This window comes from Pagrus major, chromosome 22 (genome assembly GCF_040436345.1).
Source record: "Pagrus major chromosome 22, Pma_NU_1.0".
Taxonomy (NCBI): Eukaryota; Metazoa; Chordata; class Actinopteri; order Spariformes; family Sparidae; genus Pagrus; species Pagrus major.
This window is the reverse complement of record NC_133236.1, coordinates 29,081,294-29,101,581: the sequence shown is the minus strand read 5'-3', so window position 1 is coordinate 29,101,581 and position 20,288 is coordinate 29,081,294. Positions and strand designations below refer to the sequence as shown.

At 43.6% G+C, this 20,288-nt stretch overlaps 1 protein-coding gene across 3 annotated transcripts; it reads left to right on the top strand.

The window, feature by feature from the left end:
- Positions 1 to 2,369: 2,369 nt before the first annotated feature.
- snap25a (synaptosome associated protein 25a) lies at positions 2,370 to 20,012 on the top strand. 3 transcript variants are annotated; one of them, XM_073493089.1, is made up of 7 exons: positions 2,370 to 2,441; positions 4,263 to 4,304; positions 8,220 to 8,268; positions 11,697 to 11,814; positions 16,260 to 16,379; positions 17,930 to 18,074; positions 19,883 to 20,012. In XM_073493089.1, exons 1-7 carry the CDS (start codon positions 2,370 to 2,372, stop codon positions 19,949 to 19,951), a joined length of 615 nt encoding a protein of 204 aa, XP_073349190.1. In that variant the 3' UTR covers positions 19,952 to 20,012. The 3 variants fall into 3 exon arrangements, with proteins under 3 accessions (XP_073349190.1, XP_073349191.1, XP_073349192.1); XM_073493090.1 differs by lacking the exon at positions 11,697 to 11,814 and adding an exon at positions 11,334 to 11,451; XM_073493091.1 differs by lacking the exon at positions 16,260 to 16,379.
- Positions 20,013 to 20,288: the final 276 nt, after the last annotated feature.

Here is a 20,288-nt window from a genome sequence, read left to right as displayed (position 1 = left end):
AATTCTTCATTTAAAAATGGTAAATTTAAAGTTTCTCTCAGCAACATTAGAGCATTACAGACAAAATGTATCTACCTAATGAATTTTAATTGAGTATTGACCAGGGGTGTAACGATACATTCGTCCGGATCGATATCGCTTCAGTGATCAATGATCCAATAGCATCGATGCAAAGTGAAGACATCAGTTCATATCACCGCCATCATTAAGATGCGCCTTTATTTTGAAGTTCCCACGGCACGTCTGTGTCACCGTTTCCATTGTCAAATCATATTTTAGTTGCTTTTTGTGAGTTGATATAAATGTAACTGATTGTGTTCAGTGGACATATGATATCATCTCATATCGATCGCAGGCTCCTGCATCAAATCCAATCAACATCATATTGTGGCAGACTTTGTGATATCTGCAAATATCGTATCGTTGTCCAAAGAATCGATATCATATCATATCATAATGAAACTTGAGATTTACACCCCTTGTATTGACTCTGCACTGACTCCTACAAAAATAATACAACATAATCTGAGTGCAGGGTGCCCTGGTAGCCACCCGGTAAAGCATGCAGCCCATGCAGAGACCTAAAAGCCCCAAAAATTCATCTTAAAAGAATATCTGAGTATATATTATATCTGGGGATTAGAGCCATGACTCGAGCCTGACTGACGTATTGGTCAGCTGTTCCTGGCTTATCACATATATATCGGTATTGTCGAATATGTTGTCCAAAATGCACCAATATGTAGTCTGAATATTGGCCAATAAATTTGTATCAAAATGTTTTTGCTCCCCAATATTGGTATCCGCGTTGGCCCCCAAAATCCAGTGTCGGCGTCAGTGTCAGGCTCTAATCCTAAATCCTTTGTGGAGCTGCAGTATTATATTTCATTTCATTTAGTGTTAATATCAAAAATATCGCTACACAAATCTTCTTCTATTTACACGAAGCCTTTTTGTTTCCCTGAGGATGTGCATAAAAATATTTCAACCCAACAGCCGATGATTCATCATCACTCCCGTCCGGGCAGTAGAGGCCATTACTGCAGCAGGATGACCACTTAGCCAGATAATTATATTGGATTCTTATTGGTTTAAACAATTTAAATGCTAATTTGTGAGAAATGTCTTGCAGCCATATTCACTGAAAACCATTAACTCATCGGACACATTACGAGTTGTTTGGTGATCATCTTTAGAAAAAGCTTCGGAGGGATCTTACATGTGGAGATGCTCGACTGTTTCACTTGTGATACGTTGCATCTCACGACCTACAGAGGAGGAGGGAAGGATCTCAGCTACAGCGCTAACAGGCTGTTTATGTCTGTCTGTGGCTAATCCTCCAAAATCCCAGTCAACCCTGTCTGAGACTGGCATTCCTCTGCAAACATCAGCTCCCTGCTCCGTTCCCATTCACTCCCCAGCAAACAAACGCTGCTGCTGTGGCGGCAGCTTCTTAATCCTCAATTATACAGCCTGTAACAGCAAACAGAGGCTTTGGAGACAGAAGCTGGCTACCTGTTGGTTTTATCTTTTATATTGAACGACGTATTTTATACGATTTCAATTTTGAAATTTGTTGCGTGCCGTCTGCTCATTTTTCTCCTCAACCCTGTGGAATATATTTAGCATTTTGTACTTCGGGCTTTTAGCTGCTGATGTTATCCAGAGCGACTTGAAGCCGGCGGGTAGGGAGGAGGAGGGTATCACCTTGCTCAAGGGCATCTGTACATGGCACATGCGTGATGATGGATGTATTAACTAACTGATAGATAAACATGAATTACAGGACAAGTTCCCGTTAAGTTGTCTTCAGTAAGTCATAAGACAATCAGCAAATGTAAGCATGCGTTTCTATAAACGTGCAGAATCTCTTTGGCTTTGGTAATTAAAGTTTCCAGTGAACGCAGGTCCGTCTGAGCCTGACACCCTTCTGCAAACATTGTGTGCCCGCTGCTACTGCTGCGTTTTATAATCCTCCATTAAGTGGTAGCAACTGTTGAAGTCCTCTCATTGGTCAGAGGGCTACAGAGAGGAGAACATGAATGTATGAAGCTGTGGGTTTGCGCTCACAGGTGCACGTCAGGTTACGGCTTTGATTTCCAGAAAAACTGCGTCTTATTTTTTCTAAATTTTGTTGACTTTAATACCAACAGACATTTCTATTTCTAGCTCATTTCTATTTCAATAATCAAATCATCCAACGTATCCATCGCCCTGAGACTGTTCATGCCTCACTGGACTGCTTTGTTCTGCAGCGTCCACCAATCTGTTTTCTTGTGTTTCCTCCTCTCTTCCAGCCCTCCCCGAATTCCCACTAGGATCTTCTCTTCCCTGTTGGAGACCCTCTCCACCCCCCACATCCAGCAGCCATGGCAGATGACGCGGACATGCGCAATGAGCTGTCAGACATGCAGCAGCGCGCCGACCAGCTGGCCGATGAGGTGAGAACGACGCGCTCGCTGCATCAAAGCGGAGCTATGATGGCACACACGTATTCATGCATGCTTACATACTCACAGAGACAGGAGCACATTCAATGCATATAGATGAGATCCTAACATTCTTTAACATGACTGATGTATACTGAGGATTTGCAGGATGAATGTACAGTAGAGGGTAAACAAGATGTCTTCACATAAAAAGCAACTGGTTTTCCTGAAATCCTGTTTTAGTTTGACCACACTGAGGAGAATGTTTCATAACCTCAAAGCCTTTGAATGCATAGGAATAGAAATATCATACAGCACCATGTTAGTGTCTGCCTCGGGCTGTGGCTGTGTGCGTGCGTGTGTGTGTGTGTGTGTGTGTGTGTGTGTGTGTGTGTGTGTGTGTGTGCAGGTGATGGGAGAGTATACCTGCAGCTGACTTTACATAACACTGCATGGTAACATCCTGAGCATGTGCTTGTGTGTGGGAAACACATGTGCACAAACATGAGCGTGAATCTACAAAACTGATGGTGTGTGTGTGTGCGTGTGTGTGTGTGTGTATGTGTGTGTGTGTGTGTGTGTGTGTGTGTGTGTCGTCAGAGTGAGAGAGAAAGTCTCAGGCACGGCCCGGAGCAGATAAGCCCACACCCCTCCAGCTTCACATATGACTCACACTGGCACAGCTGAGCAGAATATTAAACACACAAAGACACACACACACACACACACATGCGTGAACATAGGGCATGCACAAAATGGCGGCGTCAGAATAACAGTTGTAGCCTCTGTTGCACTGACTTACATGAGCTCTCATTCACAGACAGGACACCGGATCGGAGAGCACGAGCACAAGCGTATAATATGTTTGCGGTGTTTCAGGGTTGATAGACGTCAGAGGAGCGAAAGAAAAGATGAAATAAGTAAAAATGGGAAAAAGGAAAGATGAAAGAAGGAAAGAGGAGAGAGAAGACTGGCTACATTAAAAATGGCAGCTCAAACCGAGGCTGCTCCCCATTCGATTTCTTACCCAACCCCCCTTCTTCAGAGCCGGGCGCTCCGGGGGGATCAGCAGCGCTCGCAGCGAGCACAGCGAGGCGAAGCTGTGTCATTGTAATAAGAACGAGATATCACAGAGCGCCGTCCCTGCCGAGTGGCTCCGGCTAGCAAGCTGTGCTCTGAAGCCACGCGCTTCTTAGGGAGGGAATTTAAACGTGCAGCTACATATCTATCACCACACAGGCTAATAACAGACATCCAACAGTCTGGGAGGAAGAGGAGATAGAGGGGAGGGATCAGAGCACGTTTTTATTACAAGAGTGTCGTTATTTTTCCTGGCAGAGCGGCTGTATACTTGAATAAACCACTGGTGAGTTACTAGATCTCAGACATCTTTTGCTCTGACCTCAAATCCAAATTTTTGTGAGCATTTAATTGACCGACAGCACGAAAACAAACATCTCAGGACTCAGTCACCGTTCCTGCAGTTCCCATCATAAGGTCGTGCATATCAATACTCAGAGTGCAGACGGTCTATCGCCGTGCGTTCATGTTGAGTTCAAGTCGATTAACGTCAGACATTGATCCCTGTTGTGTCCCGCTGATTGTTCAAATTGACTCCAGTTTGTTGTGATACACGCTCGCTTACGCTCAACTCGATGAACACACAACACACACTGCAGACGCATGCTTGTGTTATTTTTCTGTAAACTGAGAAATATTTTATAAATCTGATGTCAAGCTTGTACTTTTCCCCCTCTGATGACGGCTGTAGCTGTTTGAATGTGTCGTATCGTCTCAAATGGAAACTAACTGCTGTCTTCTGTTCCTCCACAGTCACTGGAGAGCACTCGTCGTATGCTGCAGCTAGTGGAAGAGGTAAGAGAAATATGTAAAATGTTGAATTCATGGATAAAATCGGAGACAAAATATGGCGCCGCAAGAATGGGAAATAAATGTAGTCTGTCATGTCTCAGATACACTTTGAGAGAAGTTCTTCTTTATGCAGGCGGATTTATCAGAAAAACTGCAGAACAAATAATTTACTGCACCTAGTCTTAGAGAAAAAGCAGCACCCTATTAAATTCTCACAGTTTAAGAAGTTATTACGGCCAAGATGCCTTTTAATTTAGTTCCTGTCCTGACGGCAGCGCAGACACACAACACTAGCATAAATTACACAAACGTCCATATTAATAACATCTGCACATACATCCTCAACTGAGAAACAATCTCACTTTGATAAAAAGCTTTATATTTCACAAATCACAGTGATTCTGTAGTCGTGCAGTGATTGTGAATCTGAGGGAGTTTGTACACAATGTCCCCATTATTCTCACTTCACAACAAAGAACACAACACTATTCAAAACCTTCAGCAGCTGCAACACACATGAAGACAGTAGGTACCAGACAGTTCTGGTACAGGACAGACAGTACTGGTACAGGACGGACAGTGCTGGTACAGGACAGACAGTGCTGGGACAGGACGGACAGTGAGCGGCTCCTTGTTTTCTTTGGATAAAGTAAAGATGTAAGAGCTTGGTTAGGTTCAGGGCCACATGGTGTCCACGGCGCTCAGGAGCACTGGGATGAAGCTCTTCTGCTCTGAGAGAGAAAACGCTGCACATTGGTTGTAATTGACAGCTGCTAACGTTATGGTGACAGAGGACTGACCACACAAGCTTACAACACTCACCAGCAGCATCAGTGGACGCACGATCTGCTCTCACAAATTGACTTATTTGTCTCTGTTATGAGAGTTTCCGTCTGGTAAAGTTCAGGATAGACGGACTCCGTGTTCACACTGAGGGGAGGATTTTGACATTTTAAGAAATGTGTCTATTTTCGAGTAAGAAGAAGAAGACAGGATCCAGTCTCATGTCTGTGTGTCAGGAGACCGTTAACTTAACACAAAGACTGGAGGCTGGGGGGGGAGTTAAACCAGTATCCAACTAGCAGCACCTCGTAAAGCTCAGTAATTAACATGTTGCTCCCCTTTTTGTTTTATCCATATAAAAACCAAGCTAAGCTAACTGTCTCCAGGCTCGAGCTTTTCATTTAATGGACAGATACGACGGTGGTATCGGTCTTCTTATCTGACTCTCAGCAAGAAATGTTGAACTATTTCTTTCTCGCCAAGATTTGCAGATGACTAAATCCGAGTTCAAGATTTAGATTCTGTTCTAAGTGCTTGGATCCATTGTTCTTGTCAGGGAGGACTGAATAAAACGTGAGTCAACCCAGTGATGGCGTAACGTCAGAGATACGCACACACACACACACACATAGACGAACACAGTCTGTAGATTTGTATTTGCTCATACAGGGAGAGAGAAACAAGCGTTAGGAAGCTGTGGGCGGTGGCGTCTGACGGGCTCTCGGTGCAGATCTCAAGGTCATATTTATAATCGGTCGACATATGTTGCCACGCAGCTCCACCCTGCCGCTGTACTGCAGGCGGAGAGAGAACGAAGGTGAGTGAGGCAGGCGAAAGGAAAAGTTTACTGCTCCTTCCTACGGTTTAAAAGACGGTCAGGAGGGTTGAAAACGAGACATGGTGCTGCACAGTCACATACAAGCGTTATATGATATCACTCAGGATTTCTGATATCCAATCAAAACTTCAGAAATGTGTGGTTATGTAATCAGCTAACGAGACGATGGGCTGGAAAAGGCAACAATAATGAAAACAACGATAAACACTGGATTTTACTTTGAAGGAAACGTATTTTCTACATTAGGTTGGCTGCTTATTGCAGATATACAGCACACACTGTGGAACTGAAGCTGTGAAATCAGAGAAATCAACTCAAGTCAAGTTGTTTTTACTTCTGTAGCTTAAAATCACCACTTTGACAGTAGAAGGTTTCTTTTTGCGCGAGTAGAAATCATTTATGTTGCAGCGCGCCAACTATAATCTCTAATCCGTCACCTGACGTACATGAAAGTCTTGCAAATTTTGTAACTCATCCAGCAAAATGTATGAATCTTTTCACCGACCCGCATTGAGCCAGCTCGGTCCTGTATAGGATCATGGTTGATTATTCCTTTGAGTTTCCTCAGGGGACACATTTGGACTACTTTGGGATTTCTCCTGGACGGAGGCTCGCTGAATTACAGAATAATTTATACACCCCAGGTTCCTTATTGCTCCCCGCTCGCCTCTGAAACATCAATGTGGCTTTCCTCCCAAACTGCTGAGGAGGCGAGGGGGGATGTGTGTGTAATAATCTGTATATGTGTGCATTCAAGTGTGTGTGTGTGTGCGCGCTGTGACACACCATAATCTTATTTATGCCTATCAGGCCGCACCAGGTGCCACGTCTTGGTGCGGCGGTGCTGTATTTCTAAGAAGCAGAGAGTTGGATATGAGCAAGTATCTCTGCCGTCCGCCTCCTCACACGCTTCTCTAGCAGCATCAGAAACCTGTAGCCAGCCTCTCAGTGACTAATAGCTTTACTGTTGCAGGCTCAGCTCTTCAGATGGTTCACAGCCACAGGAAGGAATTAAAATGAAAACCTGAAGGGCTGAAAAGGATCAGCAGACGATCTACTTTTTAAATTAGAGGAGGTAGAGAAATGGCCTTCCTTATACTGGAGGTTAGCAGCAATAATAAATCCTGGTCCAAAGGTCTACCAGCTGCTGACTCGGAGACAGAGGGGGGTGTTGGGATCCTGGGTTATTAATTGGGTCATTTGTGCATGGAAATCCGATGACAGGCTCCTCATTTTAATGAGAACTCTCCTTCGCTGTCAGCGTTATTATTGTTAATCTCCTGAGGGCTGATTCCATGTTTCCTGCTCAAGGTGTAACGGTCGAATCAATACCGGCCAACACGCTGACGGTGGGGGTGCAAAATATTCTAATCCAGAGCAGGAACATCAACAAAATGATCCCAGCGTTTTGTGAAATTAAATTAATTCAGCTGTCTGGAATACATGGGAGACTTATAGAGGGATTTATAAGACAGCGTACAAACAGTTACATTTATAAAACAGGTGTCGTACCTCTACTTTGATTTTAAGATGCGTCTCCTCAACGTTCTGGGAAGCCATTTTCTTTCTTGCACATAGCATTCTCATGGCTCTGTGCTAAATATGCAGCTTAAGTCTCTGCAGGAGGAAACAGCCAGCTCACTTCTGTCCAAAGGTTTAAAGACCAACACTTTGAAAAGGTGCAATATGTGTAAGAATTAGCCACATATCAAGTTCATACTTAAACAAATAGAGGGTATCATACCACCAGAGTAACCACCAGCTGCTGCAGCTGTAGCTACTGCAGCTAGTTAGCTCAGTTAGCCATGCAGCTAGCTTGCAGAGGCTTTTGGACCAGGACTGGCCAGGGCTAGCTGGTTAGCATGCTAATTTCAATAGATATCTCTGCAACACAATACATAGACATCATAATGTCACAACTGCTATTTCTTCACATCCTGTTTTTTCTTTCTAGTTAATTTCTGAACGCTTTCAACTTATATTCTTACATATTGCCTCTTTAAAGCAAACAAATTAACACAGGCATTCAGATCGATCCTTGTGCGAGCTTTATTGTCGTCAGTTGTTGTGTTTTATTGCATCAGAAGAATCAAATATTAAACGATGCAAAAAAGAAAATGTAGTTTTTCCCAAACTCTGCACGAAAAGGAGAATGTGAGGGGAAATCGCTGGTGGCAGCTCAGGTTTCCCAGCAGCCACTCGTTCCCTCAGCTGTTGTAGCCTCGTTACTGACCTCTGTTTTATTTATGTTTCCTCCCTCACCCCTCCGTTCAACCTGGCTGTCTTCGGGGGAATAGAGCAAAGATGCCGGCATCAGGACTTTGGTTATGCTGGACGAGCAGGGAGGTGAGTTACCGAGAGGGGAGATGGCGAGTTTAGTCACAACATACGAGTATTAATAACCAAACTATTCACATCCAACACAGCTGGTTGATTTAACGAGTCTGTATTCTGTTAAAAAGTAATAAATTATGATTCTACTCACATCGTAGCAGCACCACAAGGGGCGTTATCAGTAATGGACAGTAATGTTTGTGTTAAATTTATGGTATCAGAACACTTGTGAATGGATGAATTGTTTCATATGCAGTTGCTTGTTTTCATTTAAATGCATTTTCCAAACTAATTCATTTTTTCCCTGATTTCTTCAGAGTAATATTTCCTGATTTGGGTTTTGATTTGACGCATGGTTTATCTGACTGGTGCTAGTTTTAACTTTGGGGGAATATTGTTCTGTTCATCTTCCTTTAACCTTTTGTTTCCTTTGGCTAACATTTTGTTTCTTTGTTTTTTTTTTGGTTTGCTGAACTGCTTTTGATTTGCCAGAAGCTTTTTTTTTTCTTGTTTTCATTAGCTATCAGAGACGGCGAAAAAGAAACGTGCCATAACATTAACAGAAGGATTATTTAATGCCAGCCACTGCAAGTGCCAAAACCCTACAGCTCAACATCAAGATTATTTACCCATCATCCAGAACCCCTGCTGGGTTAACATGCAGCAGCCCAATGGTGGGTTGACTTCTGGGCTGTTCCAGGTTCTGTTTGTGCCATAATCTTCTCTAGAACGACCGAGGAAAAAACTGTTTGGACGTTAGAATGATTAAAAAGCTGTCATGTCGGTGTGACAGCCCTGGAAACCTCAAATTTAATGCCAACAGATTTGACATTTTATAGCAATGCCAAAATAAGAGGCAGCAGAACGCCGCCTCTGTAAATATGGCCTGGTTCTGGTCAAAGGTCACTTCTTAAGTCATTCAAATTGTCTTTAGCTTTTACCTGTAAATACTCTTAGAAGCCAAAATGCCCAAACAGGTCTGACGTCAGCCCTGCTAACAGTCCAGAGGTGTAAGAACACAAAAACGATCGATTTAGCTGGTACTGACAAAATACTCAACCCTCTCTCTATCAATCCATTTACTGCTTTGTACAATCCCTGGTTAGATGCAGTTTATTAATGAGCAACCCACATTAAACAACACAGTTTGAAGTGTGCAGCAGTGAACAGTTAATATAAAGGCAGCGTGGGTACCTGGTGCTTCACAGTGTTGTTCACTTCCCCTCCTCTGACCATCAGCTGATCCCGTCACCCCGTGTGGAGGATCACCACTCCAAAACCAATTGCAATGACTGCCTGGACACACCGGCGGCTGTGAGCCTGAGTTGACCTCTGACCCTGTGTTATTGACTGTGTGCAGGCCTGTAGCCTTCTAGTACTTGATGCTGGAGGTGGTTCTTAAAGGGGGTCAAGGTTTGCTTTTGGTGAAATAAAATAAAATATAATACTTTTAGCCAGTGATTGCCGTTACCCCACTTCACTCCAATAACACAGATCTGTCTTGGTTGAATATATTTTGCATAAACGCATGTCAAACCAGGGATTTTACAAATCTGAAACAAGTCTATTAACTGCTTTTTGAGTCCGCTCCATATTTAACTGTGCCTCACCCTCTCACACTCTGCCTGCACCGTATTTTTCTTTAATCACGATCAGGATGGAAAATTTCTTTGTGCTGTGGAAACTTCACCAACCCACCATCCACCACATCAGCATGACAGAAGGCCCCGACACTCATAAAACCAGAATCCAAATCGTACTTGAACGCGTCCAAAAGCCAGACAGAGCAACACAGATTTATTCACTCTGTTGTGCCAGTAAGCAGCAAGTCGTTCACTCAGTTTACGTATAGCCACTCAAATTTATGTTTTATTACTAGTTAAATAATACCAGTAACTGTTGTGATCCCAGTAGTAGCTGCTGGGGCTTAGTCAGAGCAAAGAACACGTAAAGCCGCTCATATATCGTCCCAATATTAGCTAACAAGGACACATTATTTGCCTGTCTGTAAGGAAAAAGCAGCAGCTTTGGCTCCGTGTCCTGCAGAAAAACTCTTAACAAGTAAGGAAATAAAATCTGTCAGTGTTGGCAGCTCGTTAAAAAGCTCCCAAGTGAGATGTGTTTGAAATGTTGGCTCTGAACGCAGCTGCAAAGATTTGAACCACGAGGCAACAATCTCTTCATCCACTTTGACACTTAACATGCGTCAAAAGAAACAATTAAATATACGTTTGGGAAATATGTATGTTGGTAAGTTCGCTCCGTCCAAGGTAAAAAAAAATTAGCCTACCTCTGTAGTTCACTTATTAACGCAATATATTTAGTTTGTTTAATCTGTACAAACACTTAAATGTAACAACAACAAGCTGTGTTTCTGTAGATATCATCAACAAGTGTAGCCACACACTGTGGTAGCAGCTCGCTGGCTAACTACTAGGCCGGTAGCGTTAAGGTGCATTATTGCCACCTACTATGACGGGAGTGATTTAAGAGGCGCTAGTTTATTAACATGGGATTATCACATGTGTATGATTAACACGGTATCAATACTTCATTTTTCTAAATATCACGATTATTGCCAGTATGAATTTATTGTGACACCCCTGTCTGCACGCTAACCGTGACTGGAGGGCTGGGTTTTGTTACCTTTGGATGGAGCCAATGCTAGCTGTTTCCCACTCTTTCCAGTCTTTATGCTAAGCTAAGCTAACTGACAGCTGGCTATAGCTTCATATTTAGTATGAAGACATGAGAGTCTTCCAGTTTAGTGGAGTGGATGTCCCAAACATCTCGTGGTTCCTTTTAACTTGAAGCTGAAACGGTGAGAAATAGTTTCGCTGCCATTATTTGATGTTTATGTGCTTTTTATACCATTTCTTCTGGTCCAGAAATTGCATCAGTGCACGTAATTGTTTGCATCCAACCAAATCGATGCTCTCAGCTGAAACTTAGCTCGGTCTTAATATCACAGCCTGACACACACACACACGACTGATTTACTGCTCATCATAACTCATATTTCTGTCAATCAGTCAATGAAATTCATTCCACTGCTGTCATCCCTTTGTCCTGACCAGAGCAACTCGATCGTGTTGAAGATGGCATGAACCATATCAACCAAGACATGAAGGAAGCCGAGAAAAATTTAAAAGATTTAGGGAAATGCTGTGGGCTTTTCATATGTCCATGTAACAAGTAGGTACTGACAACGTGCCCCAAAGGTTCTTTACATATGTGGTGGCGTCCAGTTTTTCCTCTTTTTATTTTCTTTTTTTTGTTTTACTTTTCTTTCGTCACAGTGAGTGTCTGAAGTTGTTGTCTTCTCTCCTTTGTCCTCTCTTTATCTCTCTTCCTCTCCTCTCCTCTTCCTCCCTCTTCCTCTCTCTCTCTCTCTCCTCGTGCTTCGTTCTGTGGGGGATAAATGACTTGTGTTTAATCAGAGCAACTGGAGCGCATCGAGGAGGGAATGGACCAAATCAATAAGGACATGAAGGATGCAGAAAAGAATTTGAACGATCTAGGGAAATTCTGTGGTCTTTGCTCCTGTCCATGTAACAAGTAGGTGCTGCTTGCCTGCCTGCCTGCCTGCTATTCAAAACTAAAGAATAATATCTGAGAAATCAAAGTACAGTCGAGGTAGAAGTGACATCACGGTGGCCAACAGCCAATAGTCCGCTCTGCTCAAGCTCCAAATAAAACTCTGACTCCGCCCCCTTTTCCACATCCATACAAGGTGGACACACGCACACACACACACACACACACACACACACACACAGTCCACTTAAAGTTGAACTGAAATTAGAATTTTCCATATTTTTGTGTGTAGGGAAAAATTGAGTGATTCGATTTTCCATTTTTTTTCAAAAGCGGATCAAACCTTTGTTGTTTGTACGTTTCAAGCTTCTGCGTGCGTATTTCTGACTAACATCGAACGTTAGAGCCGCGTATAGCCTCCAAAAAATTTGGGTGGACCCATAATGCTGTTAAGTTTGTATTCCACTCGAAAAGCTAGGCTAACTAGCTTTTTATCCAAAAGAGGTTTAGGTAACATTAGCTGCCTCTTTTTTATGGGTCCAGATTTTGGTGTTTTGGTATTTACACCTGAAGAAGAAACACCAGTAATATTACACTGATTTCTGAGCAAAACTGAATTTTAATCTCAGTTCGACTTTGATAGAAATTGAGACGTTCTGCTGACACATGCAGCAGCCTTGGGTTCTGATCGGGCCACCTCCCCAGGATTGGCCTCCAAACATACAGTGTCTCAGGATTCACACCTCCATGACGGCCAAGCACCCGTAGTTATAAAGTCTGAGCTGTCGCTATGTGGTTGGCTTCTGAGAAGTAGCACAGATCCATCCAAATTACAAGGATCACGTAGGCTACCATTTAACCCATCCACGTAAACACCCCATCCCAGCACACTGATCCCTTTGCTGCTGCTTCTGCACAGTCGACAAGACTGGCGAGACTCAAATCCTATAAAGCCAACCTCAAAAAGTCCAGTCCTCCACGTAAGCTCTTCTCCACTCAGCCAAGGCCAGGGGTCATCAATAAGTGCCTCTTAACACCCTTCTACCAAGTGCCCTTCTCATGACGCCCTAATCTCTTCGCTTCCACTTCTCCAAACACCTTTACAACAGGAGTCATCTACATGCAGGTGTAACCACTGCACAAGTCCAACTTTGATATTAACGCTGATTCCCCAGAAGAGGAATATTTCTTTTTAGTTTCAATGCAAAGTGAAGTGAAATGGGGACTTTTACAATGATCTCATTGTAGCTGCTGCCCCTCCCAACTACACAATCACTCAGACCCGACATAAAGAGCAGGGCTGGGGCTCCCGAAGCATCTTGGCACCCAGATCATGTTATGTGTTGACTCTAGCTGGAAAGTCAGTGATCTTGGTCCCAAAATGCCTTCGGTCAGCCTGGTTCCAGGACTGTCTGACACTTCTCCTCATCTGCATGATCTCTACCACCACCCACACCGCTCTAACATCCAGTAGATCATCACCTCTTTGCAGGCAACAAGATCTTTTTGTTTCCCCCACTGAGCACCCGCCCTTCCCCCCACCACCATTTTTGAACCACAAAAACGCCAATGACATGGAATGACTGGCGAGCATGACCCTCTGAATGCTCATGCATGCATGACAATGCAACTCATAACAGCAATGCACCCATGATGATGCTGATATTAACAATGACGGTGATGTTGATGATGTTGATGGTGATGATGAACAACTTTTTTCTGTTTTATTTACCATGAGTGGTACGAAGCCTGGGGGCTCTTTTTATTTTGGTGAACAGGGAACAAACAGCAGAGAGTCATAGACATTAGTTTTACTTTGAAATGTCAGAAAAAAATCACGAGAGAAGAAACATTTCCAAAAGGCAAAAATAAATGCAAAACTTGATTTTGTACACAGCGATATCATTAGTGTCTAAAACAGTGCGAAAAATCATTGTATATGATACTTTCAGGGTGATTACAGCCATAATTTTGTGTTTTAGACTTGATCAAATCCATAAGAGCAAAAAAAGGGACAAAATATGTTAATTGACGTCCTTGCATGAAAGAAAAGAGGGAAAAATAGTCAGAAAAGGAAGAGAAAAGAGGAATGCTACATGACAAAATGAACGACGAAGGCAGTGAACACATCAAAGAAGACAAAAAATGACAGCATGACACATTCAGAGTACAGGAGGGAATCAGGAGCTGGAAACTGGGTTACGCCACATGCGCAGTGAGATAGTTTCAAGCATGCAGTCACGTTGTCTCTGCAACATGGGTACATCATGCCACTGTGCATGTCCTGCGTGGTACCCTTGTCTTCACGCGGCTCTGTGTGGCGATCGAGCAACACTGCTGCCTTGTTTTTCCCCTCTGGTTCTGCTGCAGCTTCTCTGCAGTGCCACCTCTCCTGCAGAGCGCTGTGCTAAATTAGCTTTTATCTGGCGCTGGCTGTTCAACATTACTGTTCGCTAAGCTCCCTCTCCCGCGGGGAACTCGCTCACATGTAGGTCAGCCATATCAGATAGTGGCATGATAGCCTGCTGGGAAGTTGACTCAAACTGAATGCATGTGTAGACGGATGCTAGAAAGACAAAAGAGACGTATTTTGGTCGGATTTTTCTCACCACTCAGAGAGCGAGACTTAATGCCATCATATGTGTCAGGATATCTTTTTTTTTAATCCCTTCAACATGCTGGCTGTCTATCAGAATTAGCTGACTCCTGGTTTTCCGGTGCTTAATGCACTTGGATTCTGGCTGTCTGCATGCCACTGCGTGTGGATTTTGATTGGTGTATGGCTCAACTTTCAGGTCACTCGGGGGAATGAATTAGATAGAACGAGTTCAGTTTTTCCACGGGATCTGCAATGATCGAATCAGATCCTCTCAATTCAAACGAGCAAAGCTGATTAGAGAAGTGCATTATATCCATTTCTGAGACTGCAGCGAAGTAAAGAACAAACTGGTTATCGAATGAAAGGAAAGGAGAGGAGAGCGAAGGGAACGTATCACAACATTAGAGAAAGGAACGAGGACAAAAGAGCCGAGATGAAGAACAAAATGGGAACAAAAGGAAAGGACTCAGTCAGACAAGGGTAGCGTGTGTGTTTACCACACTGGTGTGTGTCAGCAGGGACGGGGAGCTAAGCGGAGCCTTGCCTCAGTCCATTTCTATTAATAAAAGCAGTGTAGGAGGCTGAGCCATCGCCATTCCTGATACAGCGAGAATACATGCACGCAGCACTCCAAGGTTACACAGCACTGAGCGACTGATGCTAACACAAGCAGAGAGGGCAGAATGTTGTTGAATGGATGGATACAAAATAAAATGTATAGATATAAGTTTCACTGCTACATTTCACCAAATGAATCTTAAACTGCTTGAGAGGTTAAAAGCATTCATCAAAAGTGCCTTAAAAGTGCAACTAAAGACAGTAAAGAACCTCTTTCACCTGCTCCTCCACTCTGTTTGTGCCAAATCAGAAGCTGAAGCTGACGGTGTAAAGTCTGACAGGCGGAGTGAGGTGACATTTACAAAGCCGTGCAGCTGAGCTGTGATTGCACATGATGTTAGCACAGCTGTATTTGTCGTACGCTTACTTTTAGAGATGTTAGCATCAAAATCCCTATCGCACTCGTCGACATCCCAGCTTGTCCAGAACTCTGAACCCTGGAAGGAAAAGCGGTGACATTAAAACAAAACAAAAAAACACAGATGGAGGGTGGGGGTAGAGGTGGGGGTAGAGTTAACCATGGTTATTCTCTGATGACTATCTCCACCTTCTTGTTTTGTTTTGTTTTCCTTTTGTCGTTTGGCAGTTTGTTCTCCACGTTACTCGTCGTCCCTCCTAACGATGTGACAGTCTCGTACGCTCTGTGTTGTGTGTCTGCCAGAAGCTTGTCTCTTCTCTGTTTTCTGTCACACTGGGACATTTAACTGTGGGAGTGGGGTGGGGCTTCATCACTGCAACGACATAGAAAGTGTCAGGAGGACAGCAAAAAATAGAGAAAGGGAAAGGGAAGGGGTTTTGTCACACACTGAGTCATCTCACATGTTGAAGCTACTAAAAATGCATGCCTAGATTATATCAAACACACAGATGTGACTTGTGCCTGATTCTGGACAGTATGTTATATACCTAGAAGATATAACATCACACATTACTATTGTGTAACAGAATGAGCCTGTACCAAACCCAGTCTACCAACCAGTCCAGTCCATGCCTGCTATGCTTTGCTTGACTTAGTCTAGTCCCTACCATATATTTATGTGCTGGATGCATGAAACCAAGTAACCTTTGTGTCAGCTGATCACACTACATACTGATATATATGCTGCTACAGTACCTCGAATCCGAGGCTCTCTTTGTAGATTTTGACTAATGGGAAGCCAGCCTGGTTGAGGTAAATGATGACTCGTCCGGTCAAAGTTTTTTGAGTAATTGTCCCCCCTCGTCCTCCCCATTCGCTGTCTGCGGCCAGGATGAAGAGCGGAGCCAGCAAGGCCTGGGGGAACAACCAGGATGGCGTGGTGGCCAGCCAGCCCGCCCGTGTGGTGGACGAGCGCGAACAGATGGCCATCAGTGGAGGCTTCATCCGCAGGTAAGAGGGGGGAGAGGAGCTTCACGCAATGAAACACCCAAAGTTTAAAATGGACTGATGCGGTCGAAGGGAAAACGGAGATGATGCAAGCGGATGTAAAAGAGGTGCGTTGATGCGTATCAGAGGAATACGAACGTCCATGTGGTGCAGACTGCTGAGCGTTGGATAAGAAGACAGACAGCACTGTGTTAGCTGTATGTAAATCGAGGCCACAGCCAGGACGAGGTTAGCGTAGCTTCGGATAAAGACTGTAAACAGTCTGTATTCCAGCTTCTCTAAAGATCACTAATCACCATGTTATATCTTGTTTGTTTAATCCGCACAAAAAAAGAGGAAGTGTGAGAAGTGACAGTCGGCGCTCCTCCCTCCCGTAAACCCACAGCTCTGGGTCTTTACACAGTGGAGATGGTGAGAGGCGTAGAAAATTAATTAATTCTTCACCACTTATGTCTTTGTCACAACACATCAGTATTCTTCTTCAGAGTAGAGGAGGTGGACAGCCCGATCCAGTCCGACACACTCAGACGAGTTAGTGTCACTGAACGTTTATAACATGTTGCTTTATATCTCACCACACAAACGTTAAAGAGGCCGTATAACCAAAGTTTTTCTAGCTCCCTGGTTGATCCACAAGGAAAGAAGGAAGGGTCATCAAGTCACCAAATCTGTCTTTAGGCCCGACCGCGGTGCCGGTTGTGTTACAGTCGGTGGGAGATTTATGGAGAAACACACTAAAACCCAACATATCTGTGTCGTATGACTGCTGATGAAGAAATGCATCCAGAAAATTAAAGACCACATTTCAGAGAGGAAGATAACCACAGAGTTTTTTAATCAATATTCATTTTTTAGGCTCCTTGGTAATCAGGTCATCCCCGGTGGCCCTGCCCACCAGTTCCTGCCTGGCCCGGCCCGTGGACTTTAGATTTTAGAAATGTTTCAGCCGGTTCAGGAGCAGCGTTTTCTGTCGGAGACATCAGCTCTCTTTAGACGAGATTTGAGCTGCAGCAGAAAGCTCGAAAAACCCAAAAGCACAACGTGGCCTTTTTCAAAGATCCTCACACTGGTATTCATTGTTGTTGTTGAGTAAACATTCAGTTCAGCTAACAACCGTTTAACGTGTGGTAGAAACTGTTCACCCAAGTGTTTGGAGGTTGTATGTCTCTGTGAAGTGAATCGGACCGGCGCTGATATCTTATTTAATACTCGACTCCAGAATGTGTTGCAGTGTTGTGAATTGGGATGTAGGGCATTCAAAATAAAACAAGTTAAATTAATAACGTTAAGTAATTAAAACTGAAATAATTCAGCAAGAAGATAGAAAACAAACTGCCGTGCACAGGATCCTCCTCGCGTCCAGATGCCCAGTGTGAGGTCAGACACCGGTCCTCAGAGACAAGAGACGGGTCAGAGGTGAAATCTGGATGAGAGCGTCTTAACGACCTTTACTGACCCCGGTCAACAAACCAATATGTGGAGTGTGTGTGGGCTGGTGTTTATGCAGATGCCACAGTACTTAAATCTGCCTTTGTGTGTGTGTGTGTGTTTAGGGTAACAGACGATGCCCGAGAAAATGAGATGGACGAGAACCTGGAGCAGGTGGGCGGCATCATCGGCAACCTGCGCCACATGGCCCTGGACATGGGCAACGAGATCGACACCCAGAACCGCCAGATCGACAGGATCATGGAGAAGGTACGACCCGGATTTTATATGTATTATATGAAAAGATAAAAGTCGTACACTTCTAATTACTTTCTTAATTTCCACTTAGATTATTATGTATTGTTTTTGTTTTAAGATAATCTGGCTCAGACGTAGTTATTCAGGGGGATGGCGGCTTTTTGATGGACACTTTCACACATTCATACAATTATAAGCATTTCAACATAAGACCGACCCAATCTGCTGGTAGCTACTGAAGAATAAGTGCACATCAGTCATTCGTCTCCACCTGTTCGTCCTCCATGATGACTCAGTCACACGATAACTCCTCAGACCTTGTAGCAGTCTCATTGTGGATGATTTTTTTTGGTTTTGGGCTGAATTTCAAAACCCCTCTGGGCTGATTGCAGTGGATTCAGATCACCTGTGTGCAGGTGAGGAGGCTGACTCCTAATTAATGAGTGGAAGCAGCTTGGGTCGTTCCCCTTCCAGCCAATCAGGGTGTGAAGGCTTAAGCGAGGTGGGGAACGCCTCCCAGGTGGCTCTCACACTCATTCTGAATCTGTCCCTGACTCACTGCAGACCTCATCCTGATCGACTGCCAGCCAGAAGCTCTGGTCTGTTTAGGCCCTATTAAGATTTCTTAATAGTTTTGAAACTGCTTCTTTTGTCCAACCAGTAGTTCATTACCCAAATCCTCATTATGTCTTATCATAAATGACAAAGAAAAGCAGCGAGTCTTCACATTTAAGAAGCTGAAACCAGCAAACGTTTCACATTTTTTCTTGAAAAACAACTTAAAGGATCAATTATCAGAATAGTTTGCAGAATCATTTCTTTTCAATCAACCGTTAAATCCACTAATCGCTGCAGTTTGTCCTGACAGAGGAGAAAGATTTCCAAACAGGCACTCAGATCAAAACCAGGCCTTTAGTAATGTTCAGCAGCTTTCGTCTGCTGCATCCACACTCGTATAGAAAAATGGCGAGAGAATAAAATACTTTTGTCAGTTACAGTATTAAAGAATATAAATCAGATAAGTTTGCCTGGAAGTTTAGAAATAACAATATCAAATCAAGATAACAAACATCTCTCTCAATTGAAACGGAAATACTCTGTTAGAAAGAAAATCTAATTCAAGTCACGTCTCTTCAACTGCATCTTGGGAAACAGCGGTGGAGCGGAGGATTTTATCTGAATCTGTTCATTCTCACGTGTTTTCTGTTGATGCAGTCGACTGTTAGCGACGTGAACATGAAAAGCTGTTCTGCCGTCACGAGCAGTAGAGACACGTAGAGGTGATGATGTAAACACAGTTTTCGTAGAGAGTTCATCAGTTCAACAATAATCCCCGTTCTCTGATACGACCAGGCATTTTCCATTTCTATTCTTTGTCTACAGCAGTTGTGCATATTTGACATAAAGCACAGTCGCCAGAACAACGTGACTGCTGCAGCTTACCAGACCTTTGTTGTACTCTTGGTTTGGGTTTAGGAGAAGATTAAAATATGTACAATACTTTATGACTTTACTATGTACATACCTTCATTTACATTATGTACATGACATCAGTTAACTATGTTACTCACTTTCACATGAGTCCTGCGTGTGTCTGAACCATCCATCCACGCCTTCGTCCGCCCTATGCAGACTTTGTTGCTCTTCATACGAAGTCACCTGACTTCCTCCTTCGCTGCCTTTTTATAATACTACAGTTACGAGAGTTTCCTGCCTAACATGAAATATAAATATGGGCTGTAATAAGCTGCGTACACAGTCAAACTATTTGAGGACAAGCAAACTGATTCCCGTCTTTCTCCCCGTTTCCCTTCGACCAGGCTGATTCCAACAAGACCAGGATTGACGAGGCCAACCAGCGCGCCACAAAGATGCTGGGCAGTGGCTAAACGCCCTGAGCCCAGAGCGTGGGCATCCCGCGCCGCACGTCGACAGGCGCTGACATGCTTTCATCATGGTATTGACCTTCTAGGTTTGCACACATGCACATATCACCTCCCCTCCCCATTGTAAATGTTGTTCTGTGTGTCGTCTGTCGAGCTTTTTCAAGATGATTGTCCTCGTAAAAGATGATTTCTTATACTCCGTATATCATTCTTTCCAAAGGTTGTATATAGTGCTGACTTGATGGCTCTCTAGCTCACCTGTGAAGTTTTTATTCTCTTTGTCAAAATATATATATATCATATATTATTCTATATCATATATAATATATATATATATAAA

Bases quoted from the DNA above. Each gene is read 5' to 3' on its own strand.
- snap25a (XM_073493089.1), top strand. From the start codon at position 2,370: ATGGCAGATGACGCGGACATGCGCAATGAGCTGTCAGACATGCAGCAG. The intron at 2,442-4,262 runs GTGAGAACGACG...GTTCCTCCACAG, and splicing joins CCGACCAGCTGGCCGATGAG to TCACTGGAGAGCACTCGTCG. The intron at 18,075-19,882 runs GTACGACCCGGA...CCCTTCGACCAG, and splicing joins TCGACAGGATCATGGAGAAG to GCTGATTCCAACAAGACCAG.